The sequence below is a fragment of the Girardinichthys multiradiatus genome, chromosome 11, assembly GCF_021462225.1.
Source record: "Girardinichthys multiradiatus isolate DD_20200921_A chromosome 11, DD_fGirMul_XY1, whole genome shotgun sequence".
NCBI classification, from domain to species: Eukaryota; Metazoa; Chordata; class Actinopteri; order Cyprinodontiformes; family Goodeidae; genus Girardinichthys; species Girardinichthys multiradiatus.
In genome coordinates this window covers 21,419,386-21,441,278 of record NC_061804.1, presented here as the reverse complement: position 1 = coordinate 21,441,278, position 21,893 = coordinate 21,419,386, and the positions used below count along the sequence as shown (strand labels likewise).

Genomic DNA, 21,893 nt, shown 5'->3' with positions numbered 1-21,893 from the left:
AACAGTATCCCAACTTTAAACATTGAACATCTCATTGAGCACTGTTCAATCAATCATCTGAAAAGGAAGAGTACGTCACAACTGTAAACCCAACTAAACCTGGTTGTTGGCATACTGACTGTCCTCCTCAGAATGCCATTAAGTTCTACAGGGCCCAGTTAATGACTTAATTATTTGATTCAGGCAGTTGGAGCAGAGACACGTCTGAATATAGCAAGACGTTGGCCCTCAAGAACTGGAGTTTGACACCAGTGGTTTAGATCAAAGTGCTTTTAAGTCTTTGAGTGGACCTGTCATAGTCCAGACCTAAAACCAATCAAGATGGTGGTAAAATAACTTTGGCAATTTTGCAAAGAATAATTGGGCAAATATTTCAGTCTATACATGTCTGCAGCTTGTAGAGACATACAACAACAAAATTGCAGCTATTACCGCAGCACAAGGTGGCTCTACAAAATATTGTGTTGGTCTATAACATGTGTGCTGTGGTTTGAAATGAAGAAGGAGAAATCCCCACCAGTCCTGTTTTATCCCAAAGTGGGAATACAAAGTTAGAGAAAAACCACAACGAATTCACACTCTCCCCCTCAGAAATAAGGGAAGATATCCACTCTCACTCTAAAGATCATCCTACCTGCTGATCCGCTTGTCATCTTTGCAGCAACCTAGCATGACAAAGGAGAGAGAAGAAGAAAGAAATATAGATAAGCAGCAAAAACAGAAGCAGTAAAATATACAAGTACAGGGTGAATTTACTCCAAAGCACTGGGGAATGTAAACTCAACATTGGCCAAAGATGGTGCCCCACTTTCATCAGGCTGATCATACTGCAACAGTAGCAATGCTGGGAAAATTAGCTAATCTTTGATTTCTTCCTAAACTCATTTCCTGAGTGGAGAACTATGTGGTTTGGTTGTTGTTTCCTTCGATTCAATAATGGGTCCCAAATTCCTTCCGAGGAAAAGCTACTTAAATCATAAAATATAATGTCCTTAGATCTGAGGAAATGGGACAGGACTGCCCAAGGTGACTGACTGTATGTGTGTCCTCTCTTGAGAGGAGAGATAAAGAAGAAAAAGAGAATATTACAGTAAATATCTAAATATATATAAAGAATTGAAGAGCAGGAGACAAAATAAAGGATAAAACCTAAAATACAGTCACTGCAACATCTGCTGTCGACTTAAGTTTTATACTTAAACTATTACAAACATTAATTCTAGCCCTATCAGAAGATCAGAAATGACTGACATTTACAGTTAAAACCAGGTATTTACATGCATGGGATAAAAAGACAAATAACCCTTTTTTCACTGTCTGACATTAAATCAGACTAAACTTTGCCAGTTTACCAAAGAGTATTTGTATTTAGTAAAAACTACAACAATGGCATAGAGAATTGTCTCACAATAGTTTGCCTAATTAGGGCCCCGGGTCAGGTTTGTAGGCCGCCTTGCTCACACACAGTGCATCGGTACCTGCTGCAGCAGAATACTCACATATCATGATGCTGTATTTTACAGTTTGGACTGTGTTCTCAAACTTGGAACTTTCTCTCATTTATCCTCCAAATTTAACGATGATCCTTATACTTAAATACTTCAACTGTATCATCTTTAGATAACAGAACATGTCTCAGGCCATATGAATTAGGAAGTTTAATCTTTTTTTCTCCTTTTTTAATGGAGCAGCATTCTCTCCACTCACTGAACCTCCATAAGAATATTTATTGTTTACATGGTTTCCTCAGTTTGGCCAGTCCTTGGCTTTACTTAGACTGTCAAAATACATAAATATTCTTTAATCTTTTTGTGAAAATGTGTTGTTCAAATTTAGTTTGTAAATTGAGACTGAACTTCAGACTTCTTTACCCAAATTTAAAACCCTAACAGCTTTTTAACCACTATCGGACAACAACATATTTTCACTTCTTAACTACATCTTATTGTTTAATTATAGGGTATGCCAACTCTTTCAACAAAATTTGTAGGATATTTATTTAGTTTGCTCAGATGAATTTCTTGCTTCCAGAACATTTTCATTTTATTAGGCTCAGGATTCTGACTGGATCATTACAAAAGTGTATGTTAGATCATTATTAACCTTTTTTTTTGTGCAGATTAACTTGCTTTGCTTTGTATTTGCCTTCTTGGAGTGAGACCCATTCTCTATCAATATTCAACAAATAGGCAAATGCTCTAAAACTTCACCCTAGATACAGCTATAGTTAAGAAAAAAGTCATTTAAATTATGATGGACCAAATAATGCTGCAGTATTTGATATATATGGCTTAAAATGTACATGTGAATTTGGTACTCTAGCTGCAGTATTGCAGTGAAGATGACACTGTAGAAGATAGTGAAGGGAGGTGAGAAGGTTACTATAGTGTCCCTATTCTCTGTCCCGGATGTGTTTAATAGCTGCTGCAGGAACAAGACTAAACATTTTCAGAGTTTTCTCACATCCACTTTTTGCACTGCTGCAATCAGGCAAATGATCTTGTAACATTAAAAGCAGAAACACCAGACTGCTATGCAGCTTTCCGCTCCAAACTTGTAAAATGTTGTCAAAATTATGCACACTATACTTATTTTAGTTAATATGTTTTGTACTTTATGTATTTGTGTCTCTATTTTCTATCTAGTTCATCATTCTTCACATTAATATGTTAAAGAGACAGGAGAAACACTGTCTCGTTCTGTGGAAAACTCTTTGGTTACAATGAAATGACAAGTTAAAATTGTCTGATTGATGTGATGTTCTTTTCCAGCAACTCCATGGTTTGTCCATATGATCTCTAGCAACCTGTTATTTTTGCACAGCTTCGTTTCTTCTGTTGGTTGGCCACTGCTAAAGTTGGACTCAAATTTTCATTTTCTGTCCAATCTTTCTCTGATTTTTTTAGAGGAAATCCTCCTCTGTAGAGAAGGGTCGATGAGCATCAATGACTCCGGCTAATAAATTTGTCCTGAGACACACTTTTAGAAATGTGGTGTTAGGATTACTGTTCTGAAAACAGACAGGGTAACTAACTCATGTTGGATTTTACTTATTTAAAATATTTGAAAAACTATTTCACTTAAACTAAATGGTTTAAGCGGATTGTTTTCTTTATACTTTAACACGATCAATTTACATTTTAGTACAGAAATGATGAAATGCTCAAACTTTACATTCATTTGAATGTGTACATGTGTATATGTCTGTGTTTTTGAGACAGATGGAGGGAGGGAGGGAGAATCTGTTTGCACAGCTGGGCTTTATCAGTCACAGTTAGGGGAAAATACACCCACCCCTCCATCAGTCTGCTTCTCCCTCTGCCTGTCTACATCCACACAAAGATACGAGCTAAACACTGACTAAAAGGTGCTTATTACTATATTCTGCTACAGGTTCCACTCATGTATAACATTAATAATAGCTTTTAGTTAACAGAGACTATTTCATGAGACTTAGGGGCCACTTCACACAAAGGACAAGACAGCTGGTGGGAAGGTAAGCTAGATAAGATGGTGTGTAAATATTGTGTTGTTTATCTGTGCTTTTACTGCTCTGACAATTAAAATTAATAAATGTTAATCAAACTGGACCTTTCTGTTGATTCAGCCAGATTGTGTAACTCTGCTGAAGAATGGGGACATTTGCTTTGTAATAATGTTTCTTTTTATCCAGACAACTTGAACCAAACAACACCAGCTGACACCCATAAAGCATCTTTAAAGCTTTGAAGTAATAAAAAACCATTCAGTTGAAGCATCTGGCATGATTTCCAAAAAGTTGCACTAAATCAATGTACAACGTAACTGAAAGCAATCATGCACTGCTGACAAACCTGCCAGGGTGCCTGCTGTATGGGCAACGTTTTGGATCACATGTGGAAATCCAATCACTTAATGCATTTCAGTTTTTAAAAAAGAGTAGATAGCATGCAGTGCCATAAATGTAGGCACACTTAAATAGAGGTTTGATTCATTTTCTGCAGAAAATTAAAGAATTGTTTTAATTCTAAAAAAAACAAAAAAAACACACTACCTCTACTTCGTCTTCTTTAAATCCTCAGTTGTCAAGGCAGACACCATAAGGTTCTTCCTTGTGGGTAACAAATGACATATGGTGGATACGAAATGTCCCATGGCAGTTTGCATCATTTCGATGGATACAAAACGACTAAAACTACAAAGATTTGTAATGACCTGTATCCTTTTCTCCATCTTTAAATATTTGTGATAGTTACTTATTTAGTAGATTAAACCTTTAACCAATTGAAAATAAGTGCCACATTGCACTTCAGATGCTTCATCTCTTACCATAGCTCTTTTATTTTGGTGTTCAACAATCCTAACAGCTCGGTAATTACCAATTATTTCAAATTATATGAGAGGTCTTCTTTGAAATAAATCAAGAAAATAGGCATCTTAGCTTAAGGGAGGCATTCTTTTTTAATCCCTGCTTATATGTTTGATGATTGTTGTTTATATTTGTTGTTCTTCGTACCTCTGCGACTGTGCTGACTGAGCAGAAAGTGACCTTGTAAGTTCTGCTGCGTCGAGCAGATCCGTCTAACCCCTTCACACTTATTTATAAAACAAAAGGGGACATGAACAATCGATGGAGCTTCGGACAGAGGGGGAACATGACATAGGAGAGGAACCGAGAAATAGTCAAAACCGAACACAGATTTCTTTTTTTAGTAAAAGACTTCTGATCTGGAGCCTTAGTGTAAAATGTAAAGTAAAACAAGGTGGGTCAAAGATGGGAAAATGGGGTGATATTTCTGTGTGTTCAAAAACACAAATTAGCTATACAGATGTTCACTTTATCCCTTTCTTTATGAATACCTGGAACTATAGTAAAAGGTTTCACCAAAATCATGTTGCAAATCAGATTTGACTCAGCTGAGTGACTGATCAGCCTATATCGATCAGTCTGTGAAGCTCCTGTGAGCAGGGTCAGCTTTAAAGTGCTCCATGTTGTCTCTGAGTCTGTAATGCAATCAGCTAAGAGGAATCACAGACTTTATATCAGAATAAAAGAGCAAAGCTTATGCAATGAATGTCAGCAAAATGGGCCTCAGTGGTGTTCTCAAGGGAGATGGTGCTCTAGACAGTAACCTAGTTACATTAGAAACTCAAAATCAGAACAGTGAAAAATGGGCTGTTCTGTCTAAAGAGCACAGACGTAATCAAAGTGTCTAACCTGGGCATGACGAGCATGGAGATGCGTAGGGGACGTTAGGGACGAGCGAGTCAGAGGTCTGCTGCGGGTCAAAGGTCTTGAGCGACGTCTGGTCAGCGACTCAGGTTTGTCTAGAAGTTTGTGGGCTCCTTGATCCTGACCTGCTCGGACGGTCATCCCGACCACAGACGTAACACTCTGAAAGACATGAGAGAAAAAGAAGGGATAAGAAAATAAAATAAAAAGAGTCACAAGTAGCTTATGTTGGGGAGAGATGGTAAATTCTTAGTCAACACCTACTCTACCTAAATACCCTTTTAGCTGCCGAGAGATAAAAGACAAACATATTTTTGCATATGTTTTGGTTTATATTTGCCTATCAAATAATGCTTTTGCCTTTATTGATCTGATTCTGCTTTTAATAAAATCTCTCATGATATAGAATCACAATCTGTCAGTACCATTGGGATTTTGTTTGCCTGGTTTAAAATCTACCTTGAAAATCATAATCAGTATGTCTAGTTTAAAAAATTTGGTTCTCAAATTTGGTCTTGCTCAGTTGTTGGTGGTGTTCTTCAGAGCTAATACTGCATTTCTTGTACAGGCTCAACATAACTAGTTTAAATTATAACTCTCAGACCATATTCAGTCACTACAGTTTAAACATTTCTTGTAACAGGCTTGCTCAGCTGTTATGAATGTTCCTTAGGCCTCTGGCCTTATCCTCCCTACAAGTTATAAACTATAAAATCTTATAGTTTTAGGTCACATTTTTAGGAAATATGACGTCTATTTTGTTTCAATGTTGATGACACTCAGCTCCTCCTGTCTGAAAAGACAAATTCTACTCCTCCATCTTCTCTGACTGTTTATGTGAAATTGTCTGCTAATCTGTCTGACAATACCAAGGTTCTTCTTACAGAAAATCAATCTTTTTTGTAGATAGCTGCAGTGAATTTATTCTATCTACTGACAATTCTCTAATCTCTCCTTCCTCCCAGGTTATGAGCTGAGAGATCTCTTTTAACAGATCATAAAATGTTTGTAAAATCAATATAACTTGCTCGGCATGCATCTGTTTATGTAATATTAGTCGGCCATGGCATCCAATAACGCCATCAAATATTGCTGCTAATGTCGTTAACCGGAATCACTTCTTTGAGCATGTTACTCTATTACATCATTGGCTTTAAGATCCTGCTTTTTAATTCAAGCCTGTAAAACTTTCCACCTCTATGTCTCCCAGATCAACTACCGGTATACATCATCACTCTTTATCGTTCTTTGAGATCTTCCTTTATTTGTCTCATTATTACTGCTCGCCTGACTATCATGGTACCCATGATACCTTGTATCCTTATCTTTTGTTCAAAGATTCAGCTTGGATTCAAGCTAAGAGTACAGAAGGGTATAAATAAAAGAAGAAATCATGAACAAGGTTAACAACAGGTACAAAAAGACATTAAAATACACTAACTCAATCGATTATACAAATTAGCAATAATTATCCATCCATCGTCCATGCCCACTTATCTGTGAAGGGTTGCATGGGAGCTGGTGCCTATCTCCAGCGATAAAAAGTCCTGTTGCTGCTCTCTCTAAAGACAAGCTGTTAAGAATACATCCATCCATACGTTTTCTATACCTACTTTTTCTCTACAGGGGGAGCTGGTGCCTATGTCCAGAGGTCTATGAGCGAGAGGCGGTGTACACCCTGGACAGGTCGCCAGTCCATCACAGAGCAACACAGACACACACAGGACAAACAATCATGCATGTACACTCATACCAACGGACAATTTAGAGTAAATAATAAACCTAACTGTGGGAGGAAGCCAGAGTACCCGGAGAAAACCCACACATGCATGGAGAGAACATTCAAACTCCATGAAAAAAGACCCCAGATCAGGACACAAACCCAGGACCTTCTCGCAGTGAGGGAAGCATGCTACCAACCTCACCACCAAGCTTTCAATAATCATTGTTACGGAAACTTATTTCTACTTTAAAATTTTCTTGAGTGGTTGTTCCATCAACATTTGAATATTTATGTTAGTCAGACAAAGGTTACATTCTGTAAAACTTCGCAAGTCTCCTATATCTCCAGTATTTGCAAATCCAGTAAGCAACAATAAAAACATAGATTTTAACTCAAGTAACTGCTGTTATCTCTCAATTTTAAAGCATGCATCCCAGTTAGCAGCAGACTAAACATCAGTCTCTTTCAGCCTCTTACCACTCCATGAGTCTTCGGGTTGCCTCTCTCATCAGCAGCTCTGTTTCTGTCCAGTAATTTATGAAGCAGGTGATGACGTAAAGTGATTTGCCATTCAGGACCTTGTTGACGATCTATCTGTCCTTCTGACTTTCTGAAAAAAGTCCCACCATGACTTTCCTTCAGTTTCCTGATATCAGCTCAGTGACAAGAATGGAAAGTCCATCCCAGCTTGACCCCACGACTCAGCTACTGTACACACTTCAGTGGGAATACCCAGCACTGTGCTTCCCGCTTCTTTCCTCCAATCAGCACTGAGCTGATAAGGCATATGAGAACTGGCAGAGGAATGACTTTCATTTCTGTAAAAGAGAATCTATTCCAGAAATACTCACAAAGAGATCTATTTTCTGCTCATTTCAACACACTATGCTTCTCTTTTCAGAAAATTACCTTTCTGATATTACAAAGGATTCCCATCATAGTAATGAATGATGCTGTTGCTAACGTTCCCACTGTGAGGTTGGAGAGGTGTCAAGGACACTGCCTTCCACTTTAACAAAAATAATTACAAGCTTTGAATTTCTCATTTGAACCTCTATTTTGGGATGTTTAACACGGCATTTTAGATTTGATGTTTTTATTCATGCCTACTTTCAAAAGTGTCTGTGACATTAAGAATCATTAGAGCTATTGGTCCTTCAAACTACAGATGAGCTGAGAATGATTTATCCAGAACCCAAATAGTGTATTAAATATGAGGTGATGGAAAGCTGAGTCCAAATTTACCCTTAACATTTCTCTTTTGTGGATTGACAAATACATTTTTTGGATCACTTCTTTCTGCAACAATAACATTTTCTTTGTCTTGACTCCGTTAGTTTCCTCCATGGATTCTAAACATGGTTCAGGTTGGGACTTTGGCTGGGACAGTCCAAAAATGTTTATATTGTCTTCTGTCAACATTTCTTTACCACTTGACCCCTGAAGGTAAGTGTTACGGATCACTATCTCGGAAGGTCCAGTACCACCTCAGGCCAGGTTCTTTTCTGCAAAGTGTGTTTTCTAAAAGCATTTTAATGTGATCCGTTTTCATATGGTTGCACTTAAACTGGCAACGCTGCTTGAACCTTTGTCTTTTAAATGGCCAAAGCATTTACATCCCTGTCACCTGCCATTGATTGCCTCTCCTTTGACATTGCCAGGTTTTGTCCCGTATGACAGCTGCTTACCAAAAACATCGAATAGGTCAGATTTTAGGTGGACAAAATTCACTTCAGTTGATAACGTTCCTGCAAATGGATTTCTTTCAAGAATGACTGTCTTGGGTGTGGTGCTGGTGGTGTAGAAGTTAAAGTCGCAAGCATTTATAGAGGCTATAGTGCTTAGTGCGGCCGTCCCGGGTCTGAATCCCAGACCCGGCGACCTTTGTCAAATGTCTCCCCCTCTTTCCTGTCTGCCTACTGTTGAAAAATGAAAACTAAAGGCCTCTAGTGCTGAAAAAAATATCTTTAAAAGAATGATCGTCTTCTTGCTACTTCCATAAAGATCAGATTTTTGGTTTGCATGACTAATTGTTATTCTGTTAATGGATTCTTCCACCTGAGCTGTTGATTACGGCAACTACCACAGAGTTGCCAAGAGGCTCTTGGCTGCTTCTCTGATTAATGTTGTCTTTGTCCAGCCTGTCTTTGCAGGTTTGCAGTTGGTTCATAGTCTTCTTATTTTGGGATGATGTATTGAACAGAGCTCTGTGAGATGTTCAAAGCTTGGGATATAATTTATAACCCAACCCTGCTTTAAACTTCTCAATAACTTTCCCCCTGACCTGCTGTCTGCTGTGTTCCGTGGTCTTCATGTTCATTAATGTTCTCTAACAAACCTCTGAGGTCTTTTTAGAGCAGTTGTGTTTGTACTTACATTAAATTACATACCGTTGAACTCAGATTATGCTACTTCTGAAGGCAAATTAAATTTCTTATTATTATTATTTATTGTATATTACTTAGGGCTCTCAGCATAAAGGGTCTGAGTAAAAATGCCACACATTTCAGATATTTATTTGTAAAATCTTGTATAATTTTGTATCATCACACCATGTATCATTTTCCTTCCACACCACAATTGTGCTCCACATTGTGTTGGTCTATCACATAAGATCTCATTCAAAATACAATGAAGATGAATTAAAATTTACTGAGGTGAGTGCCACAACTCAAAGGGTATTTGGTCTTGAGATTAGACTAATCACCTACTTGTTGCTCAGTCTGAGATCAAGTTACAGTTTGTAAAGGTCTCTGGATCTGACAGTAACTTGCAGGTATCTGCTTGTAACTGCAGAAAAAATAAGACTAATGCCTGCAGAAAACGTTGACAGCATTTAAAAGTTTCATATGCAACATTTTGAAATTTATTAATTGTATACAGAGAATATATTCAACTTTTTGTGATAAAAAGTCCTGTTGCTGCTCTCTCTAAAGACAAGCTGTTAAGAATACATCCATCCATACGTTTTATATACCTACTTTTTCACTACAGGGGGAGCTGGTGCCTATGTCCAGAGGTCTATGAGCGAGAGGCGGTGTACACCCTGGACAGGTCGCCAGTCCATCGCAGGGCAACACAGAGACACAAACGACAAACAACCATGCACACACCCATTTACACCTAAGGACAATGGATAGAGATCAATTAACCTAACAGTCATGTTTTTACCCAGAGAGAACCCATGCATGCACAAGGAGGACATGCAAACTCCAGACCCCCAGCTGGGAGTCGAACCCAGTCAGGGTTAAAAATACAATTTTTATGTCTTTTTTTTATTTTTGATTATAATGTGTCTTATGTGTTCCACTTCTACACATTTTGTGACACTCAATAACACTGCACTTCTGCATTGCATTAAAAGACAATGATACAAACTGCTAAATGTGTCGACATAATTTGTTGCACTGCTGTTTCTCTAACATGCAAAACAGTTTAAATGGGATTATTGTGGTTAAATCCAGCATGAGCATTCATTAAGTTCTGCATGCTTTGAAAGCTATTTTAGGTTAACTGCTTGACACTCAGTAAGCATAATGAAGCAGCTGGAATGCCATGTTAGAAAAGCATAGCAGAAAAGCCGTCCACACACTGTGATCTTTTTCCAAAAAATATTGTTTTTATGGCACTGCTTGCCATTATTTCAGTATATGCACAGGAAACGGGCAAAGAGAGAAGGAGGGAAGGAAGAAATGCAGCAAAGTTTCCAGGGTTGGGAATCGAACCCTGGGGGGCTGCATCGAGGACTCATAGGATCTGCATATGGTGACAATGCTCTACCTCTACACCATGTGTAGGAGCCTAAATTCAGTTTACATTTATTCAGATGTGGAGGGTAATTTAGGTTCATATTTTCTTTGGTGATTTGTGTTTATTAAGAGAAAAAAGGACTATTTACAGGTTAAAATATTTGTAGTGGAGGATAAGTTAAAAGATTAAGAATTCTTATGTGTAGGAATTTGTGATAATAGAGACTACACTAAAGCTCTGTAGTAAATTTACAAAATTTAACACACTCATCATGACCATGAATGTTATATCCATGTTAGATGTTTTCCTTTGCAGGGTTAAATATATATAAAATATACAACTAGACTTGGGTGCACAAGTTTGAATTTATTGTGGATGAACTCTAATAACACGTCACTGAAATAATGCATAAAATAATGCATAAAATAATGCATAAAAGGCTTTATATACACATACATTCAGCATATCCTTTAAATAAGTGATGCTAAAGGTTCTAGGATTGTTTTTCACTTGATAAGCCCGAGGCCTAAGAAGTCCTTGATCATAAGTGTCTGTAGTCAGTAATTTGTCTTGTATCATCTGAAATCTCTTAATGATATGACTCAAAACAAAAGTCCTTAACCTTGAAGCAGTAAGAAGGAGAATTCTAGATTTACCACATGTTAGAAAGGTCTTTTAGATCTATTTATTAACAACTGCAGATTGCCAGAAAGTCAGTTCAAATAATTGTAAATAAGTACTAATGATTCAGATGTCTCCCCTCTTTGCCAAGGAGAAAGACCCAAAGGAAATTTAGTCAGGATGTCCAGGAACAATCTAGGAGCTACCATGAACTACAACATGTTGGAACTCCAATGTTTCTGTCCAGAAGAGCTTGTATCAAAGTTGATTTTCAGCTGCCAATATGAACAAGCTAAATGTACTCAGGCAAAATGTTTTATGGTCAGATGAAACAAAATTGAACTCTTTGGGTATAATGACCAAGAGTCTGTGTAAAGCAGTCAACGTGAGGCTTTCAAACAAAAGAACATCTGTTGAACCATCTGTCCCAACTGTTAAGCATGGTGGTGGCAGCATCATGGTGTAGGATCGTTTGCTGTCAGTGGTAATGGTTCATTGGAGAAAATGGACTGAATGACATATACCTTAGCTTTAATGGGTCTGTATTTATATGTCTGAACCAGTATATATCATTTTCAACCTGTGTGGATTGGAGAAAATCTACAATAAATTCAAACTTGTGAACAGTTTTTCAAACTCACTGAGGTTGGTGGTGTTATCACTCCACCCTGGACAAAGAACTGTTTAAATGTGCCCTTAAAACCCAATGAATATGCATTCAGACAAATATTCTAATTAGTTAATTAGCTTGGTAATTAAAATCTAGAGTCTGTTAAAACAATTACCGTACATAAACAAATATAAATATAAAACTGAACTAAATTAACTGAATTGAAAACTGACTTGAACTATGATGAATAAAGTATAATCCCAAAATAAAATAAAAGAATACTGTTTGCACTGATTCTATTTAACATGGAATGCTTTAAAAAAATGATAAAATTTCCTTTCATAACTGTCAATTTTCCTCAGATATGCCTGATATGACAACATCTGCACTTATAAATCTGTTCAGCCAGCAGATTTCCTGCAAATCTTTCATTAAAGTTCTTAAATGACTATACCAGGCTTACCGCAGTGCTCTGCTGCTCTCCCCTGACTGTAATGGCATATGTGTGGCAGAAATCAGGGTTTTGGACGTTTTGCAGTCCCTCATTGAGGTGATTCAATTTTTTCATCAGCAAGATCATGGAGTCACATGCCTGGGCACACAAGACAAAGGAAAATGCATTTGCAAGTAAGTATAGCTCAAGGTCACACTGAGACAATTCATTTGGCTTTGGACCTAAAACTCAAGACTTATCTTCCTCATTCAAGCAGTCAGACCATCATTACCTCAATGATGCTTTCTTCAGGCTGAGTGTTGATACACACCCACACTACGGAAGAGGTTACGCTTTTTCTGCCAGATTATTGTAGAGAGAAGACAGCAGAATGTGAAGCGTGACAATAAAAGCAGGTAGGTCTGAAGGTTGTATTTATGACAAAAATAGTTTATTTACACCATGTGAGATGCTGTATTTGCTCCATGCTAAAGTTATGCAAGGGTCTAAATCATTTCTGTATCTCTTCAGTAACTGGTAATAGAGTCTGACTGAGATGCTTGATCGCCAGCCTTCCAGGAAATGAACAAACTGCTTTGTTTCTGAGCTCTTTTGCCAATCCCAGAGTCCCATAGGCTGATAGCAGCACATAAAGCCCCTTTGAATGGCCTGAAGTCCAAAAACAGCCCCCTCACTCACCCATCTAAATGCATACACACAAGCATGCCCTCACAACACAACCCACTCACTCATCTACCCACACACGCTCATAAACACAACCTTTTCTCCAGTCCCAAAACTATCATGTCGACCAGCTTAAAAAATATCTCCCGTAACTGCTTTGGCAGTAAAACCATTTCCTGTGTGTTGCGTCCCCCACATTCCCCCAGATTCCTACACAGCACAAGAGCACAGAGGGCTGTCTGTGCACAGCAGGGTACTATTTTTACTCTCACTGTGGGGGACAGATCCAGGGCAAGGTGGGGGAACACAGCCACTGGAGGCTTTTCACTTACAAGAATGACTGCCAGCATGTACACATGCTGAAAATCAATGACAAATATATGTGCTAATGCACTGCAGCACACATAGTGACACACAGACAGAGCAGTGTGCTCTCAAAGTTCATGAAATGTTAATAAGAATCTGTCCAAAGAGTCTAGAGAGGGGAAAGGCCGTTAATGCATCAATGCTAAAACACCAATTCATTATTAGTCTCAAAGGAAGGAAACACATACTGTTATGAATAACTACACAGGTGTAGTGTTGGAGTGTATTCAGCTGTTTTTAAGTGAGTTTCCAATAAAAGTCCTGTGAAGCAAAACAAATAGAGAGAAAATCCTGGGATGGATTTGTTGAGAGGATGAAGGTTCATTTAGTGTGTGGTGAACCTGTTATGTGTTGATTTTGTTTAGTTTATTTGTATAGGGACAGGTCTTAAGTGATAACAAATCTTAAACACTCATAAAATTGTAGTTTCTGATTTGTCTAAAGGTGTGCAAGTTTATTTTTTACAACTCTGCTCAACATTTTGACATGATTGTAAAATTTTAAATCAGACTCCATTATGACACCAAGAGTTCTTATCTTCCCATAGTTGTTGGCTCTGTAGATGTAAATCACTACTGTGGATCTAAAGTCAAGGCCATGAAGAAAAGCAAGTTGACAGTTTCATTTTACATTCACCATTAAACATGACTTCTTGAAACCATGCAGCTGTCAGGATCTGTAGGGGTTGATCTGTTGAGTTTTTATTTTCTTTTGTGGATATTTTGAGTATTTCTTTACTGTTTACTTTGTTTTTTAGGTTTTGGCCTTTTTTCGTTTTTTTCCGTATGCTTGTTGCTGTTGTTAGGTGTTTCCCTTAGTTTATTTTGTGTTTAAGTGTTCTAAATTCAGCTAGAGTTTATTTCCAGTTTGATTTCAGTAACTCTCCTGGACCTCTGTGTGTTAATTAGCCTCCCTCTTACAGTTGCTCTGCATTTCCCCAGCCTCCAGCTGCTCCACAATTCTTCTGATTAGATTAGCTCTTCTGGTTCATTGGTCAATTCTCCAACCTGCCTCTGTATTTAAACTCTATGGTTTTCATTGCTTGCTGCTGGATTCTGCAGTTTGCCTGCCTGTTTCCATGCCCATCTCTCTGCCTATTTGCTCCGTGTCCTGCTTTCCTTTAAGTTACCGGTTCAGTCATCATTAAAACATTCTACTTACCATACGGCTGGTAAGTTCCTGTTTGCACTTTGGTCCTGCAAATAACCAACACTCCCTGACAGCGGCCTAGACTGTAAATATCAAGACACTTGTATTGACATAAACCCAATGTCTGTACCAGCTGTTATCTATATTATCATCAGACACCAGATATGAAAAATGACAAATAATTTGTACAAAATGTATTATTTAAGAAAGAAAGAAAGAAAGAAAGAAAGAAAGAAAGAAAGAAAGAAAATTCATGTTTAATCATTTCTGCATAAGAATATCATGTACTTTACCCAGGTCAGAAGATAATTTGGTCTGTTCAATAAAGACATAACTGTCAGTGTCTGTATAATAATGAAGAAAAACAATTCATAAATCATATAATTAACTGTTTTATTCTAGATGCCTCTTTGGCTGATAAGTTGCAACCATCTCCAAACTATTGAAAAAAAAATATTACAGTTTCACCTACAATTACACCCCTGATCAACTGCTCCAGATTTATAACCTCCCAGAACTCTGGCTTAATTCCATCTGCTGGGAAAATTACCAGTAACCAGTAACTACCAGTAACCAACAAGAAGATAATTAAGTGGGTGTGCAAATATATTCTTTGTATTTCTTCACAAAAACTAAGTGTCTATATCAAAAAAATATATATATTTCAGATGACTATTTGCTTGATTATCAATTACTGAAGTAACTTTTTTCTAAACTGTAGGACTTACTGCAGACCTACATAGAGAGATTATTGCTAAAAGGTTCAATCTGACTAGATCATTTGTAATGGTAGGACAGTAAAGCTCAGGCGGCATGCAAAATGATAAGCATGTTTTTATTAATGTGTGATTTTCCCCGCACCCAAAACCGGCAGTCAAAATGCCTCAGTAACTAGAACTACAACTGTGAATCTCAAACATGTACGCCGGTATTTGAATTATGTAAGTCTGCCAGCAAGTAATTCTTTAGCCAAACTGTGTAAACAAGATCGTAACAGAGGTGCAGGCAGAGATAACCCTTTCATTTAAGGGAGAGAGGAGGGAGCAAAGTGATAGAGGGTCGTTATGGGAGCGTACCAGAGACTGGGGTGAGGGTGGGAGCACTCTGACAGGTGTGAGTACAGAGTTAGGGACGTGCTTGCTTTAAAGAATGATTGTTGGTGCAGCGCATGCAGGCTATAACAGACACCAGGCTGTACAAAAGGAAAATATGTAAGGAATTTATTACAGGCAGTATTTCTGAGAAAGAATAACTCTTAATTGGACCTTCTCACTTCTCACTAAAGAATACTAACTATACTATACTAAAAAAGAGAAAAAGGTTTTTGGTCCAAAATAACGGAAACCGAAATTTGACATTCTGGCACAAAAACAATGTCATTAAACCCTATTAATGTAATGTTTAAATTTAAACATTATTAACATTACATTGTTTGAAACAAAACCAGACACCTTACATGTTAATTTATTGCATTTTAACATTTTAATTAAGCTCATGATTTACTGAGAGGCAGCCTATTTTTATGTAGAAGAAACGTTTGACCCTGACCAGACATCAGGTCATTTTGAATGATCTGGAAAAATACAGCTTTGCTGCCCTCTAGTGGCACACACTGTTTTACAGAAGGTCAAAAGAGGTTAAAAGTGTGCATAATCATGAAAGTAATTTGAGTTAGGGTTGGGTTTCAGGGTCCTAGTTCATGTGCATGGCAGCTCACTGTTAGACTGAGCCTTGTTTACTTTATTGTTTAGTGAATGAATGTGTCGTGTAAAAGTAATCACACTGCTTAAACTTGTTCACATTATGTTTCATTACAGCCAGAAACCTTAATGTGTTTTATTGAAATTTTATGTTACAGATTAACACAAAGTAGTGCATAACTGTGGGAGGGAAATAACACAAGCTTATTTTTGTTTTTTTTGTTTTACAACTCTGCCAAAAGGTGAGTAGCTTTTGTTTTCAGTCTGTATTAAATACAGACTTGAAAATTAATGCGCACAGATACTCTTCATCCAATCTGACTGAACTCTGAGCTTTTATGCAGGGAAAAACAGGCAAAAGTGTCACTCTCTAGATTAGCAAAGTTGATAAGAGACTTACCCCAAAAGACTTTGACAACCTTGTTCCACTATAATTTGTGTGTTGTAATGTGACAAAATGTGATAAAGCTTATAGCGTATGCATACTTTTGCAGGGCACTTTAAATTCAGAGTATTTTGGGTAAAATGTATCTTTTTACTCTACTTGGAGCACAATGTAAAACTAAGATTAAGAAAAAAAAATTTTATTTACCTGCCGTGCATCCTCTTCCTCTTTGCTACCTGCAGACTCTGGTTTTCTCTTGTTGTTGGAGGTCTTTTGCCAGTCAGCTGCTGGGCCTTGAGACGGGACCTCTGGTCTCTTCCTCAGACATTTCCTATTTCTATTCAAGCTCCTTCGATGGCGACTGACCAGAAATTCCTTATATTGTAAAGTCTTAGGAAATTCATCAACATCAGCATCATCATCTTCACGCTCTTCTCCTTTAGAAGTGGAGGAGGAGGAGGACTCCTTCCCATCAGAGCTCTCATTCACAACAGTCACATTTGGGTCAGAGCTACCTTCATAATCGCAGAAAACAATTGCGCTCGGTTTGTGTTTTACTATGCGAAGCACGTCCAGTGAAATGTCCTCTGAAGAGTTCACCCATTCAGACAGATGGTTGTCGTAGGACATGTCCAGGAGTGGGGAAAAGGCAGAAGGCATCTCAGCAAGATGGGTCATCATTGTGGGGCGTTCTTCCTGCTGCTCAGGTGCTGCAGCTCCTTTCTGCTTTACATTGTGTTCTAAAAATAAATGATCACACTTAACAGTATTTTCACCATCAGCATCTGTCACCTCTACACCCTGAGTGGATCTAGTAGACATATCTGCACTCCATCTGTACTCAGAGTAACCGTTCTCACTGAGGTTACAGGAAGACGTACTGTCTATCTTCAGATCCTTCCAGTGTTTATCGTGACTGGCCACAGGATCCAGGGCAGCATCAAGGAGAGAAGCAGGCCCAGACATGGCTTTCAGTTGACTGTTGGATTTTTGAGTTGGGGCAGGGGGGGCTTTTACTTGCAGTTCACTCAGAAAGCCACCCACAGCCTAGGGGGTAAATATGCCTGTTAAGCTGCTCTTAAACAGGCGGTGCAACCTCTGGACTTTTAAGTATTACTGATCTCTTCCTCAACCACTGCAAGTCCTGCTGTCACATGATGTCACCTTGTTGAAGGAGAATCTGATGTAATGTATGAATGTACTGATGTAATGGTGAAGCCACTGAACTTATATCAACAGTTTGGCTTGGAGCTCATTTGAAAGCCCCAAATCCTTTGGGTTTCTGCAGAGAGAAGAATAAAAGCCTGAGATTTGGGCAAAGTCACTCATTCTCACATGCTCTTACATGTGCAAACCACAAAGAATATACAGCACACACATATTATAAAGTCACAGTAGTCTGGGTTTGCAAAGAAATAGAAATGCTTCTTATTCAGAAGAAAACCAAAACGTTTCACTCCAAGGATAATCTTGAAGCTTATAGCTGAACAATTATCATCTAAATCTACTCAGAATTCCTGCAACTAATACAACTGAATAACTTGCAAATGATTTTGAAATGTAATTTTAATAACAACAGTCCTGGACACAATAAATAGCATCTCCGAGAAAGAGCCTGTAGATAAAATAATTAAATTTGAATTCAATTCAATTCAAAAATACTTTATTAATCCCAAAGGGAAATTAAATGTTGTTATAGCTCATATTATGAAGGTTTCCTCAAAGAGTCGTTGTAGATGCTGATGGCTGTGGGCAGGAAGGATCTCCTGTAGCGCTCCGTCTTACAGCAGATCTGAAGAAGCCTCTGACTGAAGACACTCTGTTGTTGTAGGACAGTCTCATGAAGAGGATGCTCAGGGTTCTCCATAATGTTCTTCATTTTATGAGAAATCCTTCTTTGCACAATGATCTCCAGATGTTCCAGCGGAGTCCCCAGAACAGAGCAAGCCTTCTTTATCAGCTTGTTGAGCTTTTTTAAGTCCCTGGCTCTGATGCTTTCTACCCCAGCAGATGATAACTTTGGACTTTTGCTAAAACCTTTGTGAGCAAGGCAGACGTATTGGTTTTTGCTTTCTTGCTGCACTAGTGGGCTTTATTTTGTTCTTTATGCCCCTGATCTTTTTGATGAGGTCATTACAGTCAGCTTTACAGAGCACAGAGGAAGCCAGGATGGAGGGAGATACAATAGAATTATTTGTGTCGAACATCACTTCTGGGTTTTTCTTATTTGTTGCTATCAACTGGTAAAAATAATCAGACCTGGCAATTTTTGTGTTGTCATTTAGGGAAGACATTGACTCTCTCAGATGTAGTCTGTGAACCTCAAGTTTAGTACATTTCCACAAGTGCACAATTTTATGACAGCCTCCTCAGGCTTTGACTTGAGTGGTGCCACCTAATCTAAATGGCTGCACAATGCCTGTCAAAGTAGTGCATAAAACTGTCAAGATCAGTGCATTAATTTAAAAGACTTGGGTCGAGAATGAAACTTAATCTCTCTGCAGTACTCTCTGTGACAATACGCCTATGTGACCTTGTATTCAAAGGCAGTGGCTCAGTGTGCGCAATGAGATTTAAAAGCACACACTAACGGTGGTTCATGGGAACATCCTCAACACAGACATTAGCTACATGCAGACCAAGTGTAAAAATAAGGTCCAAAGTGTGGCCCTTTTTTGTGGGCGGGCCCAGTTAAAAGCCTCAGTCGAGGATAAAAAGTTCCACTGCTGAACTAGATGAATCAATGGTTTCAACACGTCTTTATCCAGGTTATGACTTGCCCAGTGAAAAACTTTCATTTTGGCCAGACGTTTTCCTTGAGGATTTTACAGTAGAGAGCAAAACGCACATTACCAGCACCATGTTAGATGGTAGGCTTCCACCTTGGAACTCTCCCATGGCAGCAATATATGCCGAGTCTCTTTCTTGTTGTTGAATCGTGAACACTGACCTTAACTGAGGAAAGTGAGGCCTGCTGTGCCAGAAATGTTTTTCTGCTTTCTTTAGTTGACCTCCTGGATGAGTCGTCAATGTTCTCTTGGAGTTTGTTGTCTGGCAACTACTGAGAAGGTTCACCCCTTTTGCATGTTTTCTCCATTTGTCGTTATTTGTTGGATTCCCAAACTTAGAAATGCCTTTTCAACCCTTTCCAGACTGTTAGACTTGTTTTTTTCCTGTCCTGGAATTTCTTTAGAACGAGTCATGATGTCTGCGATGGACTGCCGACCTGTCCAGGGTGTACCCCACCTCCTGCCCATAGACTGCTGGAGATGGGCACCAGCTTCCCCGTGACCCACTATGGAAGAAGTGGTAGAAAATGACTGACTGACTGGCAAGTAATGATGTCTTGCTTTTTGAGAACCTTTAGCCTTCTTCCTGTTGTCAGACAGGTTCTATTTAAGGAATTTCTTGATTTTAGAGGAAGTTACTTCTAGTCAGGCTGTAATTTTGTTTGCACCCAGCTGTTAAAATTGAACAACAATGTGGTTAAGCACAGTTAATAAATTATTTAAGACGGAAAGCAATCATATTTTCACATTAGGCCAGGTTGCTTTGATTATTTGTATAAGGAAGTTTGTGATTTTGAAATTTGTTTATGAAGCTGATACATTTAACTGTGACAAAAAGCAGAAGCAGAAGAAATCTGTAGGGGGGTGCAAAAAGTGTTTCACATTTAGATGCACTAAATAGCACAGGACAAACTAATTTCTTTTATTCCCTTACACATTTTGTAGGTTGAATGCGATTGATCTGATTAAATGCCCATTGGCAGAAACACTTGTCTTCACAGCTGAGGCTGTCAAACGTTTTTTTTTTTCTTTCTTTTCACAAAGGAATTTTTTTCAAACACATTGTTTTTTCCTGGTGGGTTGCTATTCTTGGTTGCAGGCATCACACCCTTTCCTCGCCTGCTTCTGTTGATTCTTTTCCTTTCCCAGCAAGAAGTCTTAAAATCGGAGTCAACATTTTGAAAAGGCAACCAAATACTTAGATACTATTGGAGCACATGTGAGAAGCAGCAGTATGAAACCTTTTGTAGAGACACGTGTCATAATTAAAGATTCAGTCAGGATGTTGAAATAGATTCACTGTAAGGTAACCACTCTGCACAAGAGCTCTGTAGATGCAAACTTTTACTTAAAAACATTAGGGAGCACTGGATTTTCTAAAAGCAAATGTTAAAAGAAGATTTGAACATACCAGACATTTTCACAGAAGCTTAAGACCTCTTCGACAACAGTGAAGTGCATGCAGCAAACAGATGTATCCAGCAGAGCTGACGCAGCACTGACAGCAACGATTCAGAGACTCAGTTTATTTAGTTGTAAAGATGTAAATTACTGAGAGAAAAAAAGGCTGAGGAATGTGCTTCCCTCCTACATTACCTCAGCGAGAAGAGTGGCAGGTGTTTGAACATCTGGGGTGTGTGTGTGTGTGTGTGTGTGTGTGTGTGTGTGTGTGTGTGTGTGTGTGTGTGTGTGTGTGTGTGTGTGTGTGTGTGTTTCCTCGTGGAGAATGGTCATTGTTTTGCATGTGACATATGATTGTGCTCAAGGCAGAAAAGAGAAATGGTAATCTGTTTTGGAAATGATCCAGCAGCTTACTTTGATGCCTATAAACAGATCAGTTGGCTTTGGGTCCTTTTCCCCTTCTTGCTGCACCTTTTCCTTCTTTGCTTTGCAACATGGCTCAGGGCAACAGATTTTTCACCTCACATGTACATTCCTCAGCAAAGCATGAGGTAATGCTTTAAAATATTATTAACTCCTGTCAATATATTCTACATCTCATGGTTTTAGGAGCAGCAGTGGCGAATTAAAAGACTTATGGTTTTTGCAGAGCTGTCAATGGACTGCAGGATTCCTTATGTTTGCCAGAAAATAATCAATTTTAAGATTTTAGAGGGAAAGTCTCTGGTCAGGAATGAAGACATGCAATTTGGACATTTGCAATGGGAGATGAATCCTCCTGTTGAGGCCCGCTCAGTGAGAAAGGAGATCTGGTCACAGAGGGAGGACGTAATAGCAGCGTCTGAGTAACTGAGAGTTGCTTTTTTAGATCTATTAGCCAACTTCATTTTGTCAAACTGGTTCTGTTTGCGTGATTTCTTGATTCTACCGATCTGGCAGTAATCAGACTCACAGACATTTCAAAAAATGTGACTAATTACATTTAATTCATAAATTATTTATATATATATATATATATATATATATATGCATCACAAATCAATCTTGTCCAACACATCCAGATTTTTACA

The 21,893-nt window shown here is 38.3% G+C and overlaps 1 protein-coding gene across 1 annotated transcript in view; it reads right to left on the bottom strand.

Moving 5' to 3' along the window:
• Positions 1-17,614, bottom strand: part of LOC124876371 (stAR-related lipid transfer protein 13-like) — a 93,212-nt gene extending 75,598 nt beyond the window's left edge. The window contains exons 1-4 of the mRNA XM_047379057.1: positions 16,841-17,614; positions 12,380-12,508; positions 5,198-5,374; positions 635-665 (exon numbers count right to left, since the gene is read on the bottom strand). Of these exons, the coding sequence (XP_047235013.1) occupies positions 635-665; positions 5,198-5,374; positions 12,380-12,508; positions 16,841-17,599 (1,096 nt within the window). The 5' untranslated portion in view covers positions 17,600-17,614. The remainder of the gene's footprint in view (positions 1-634; positions 666-5,197; positions 5,375-12,379; positions 12,509-16,840) is intronic.
• Between the last annotated feature and the right edge of the window lie 4,279 nt (positions 17,615-21,893).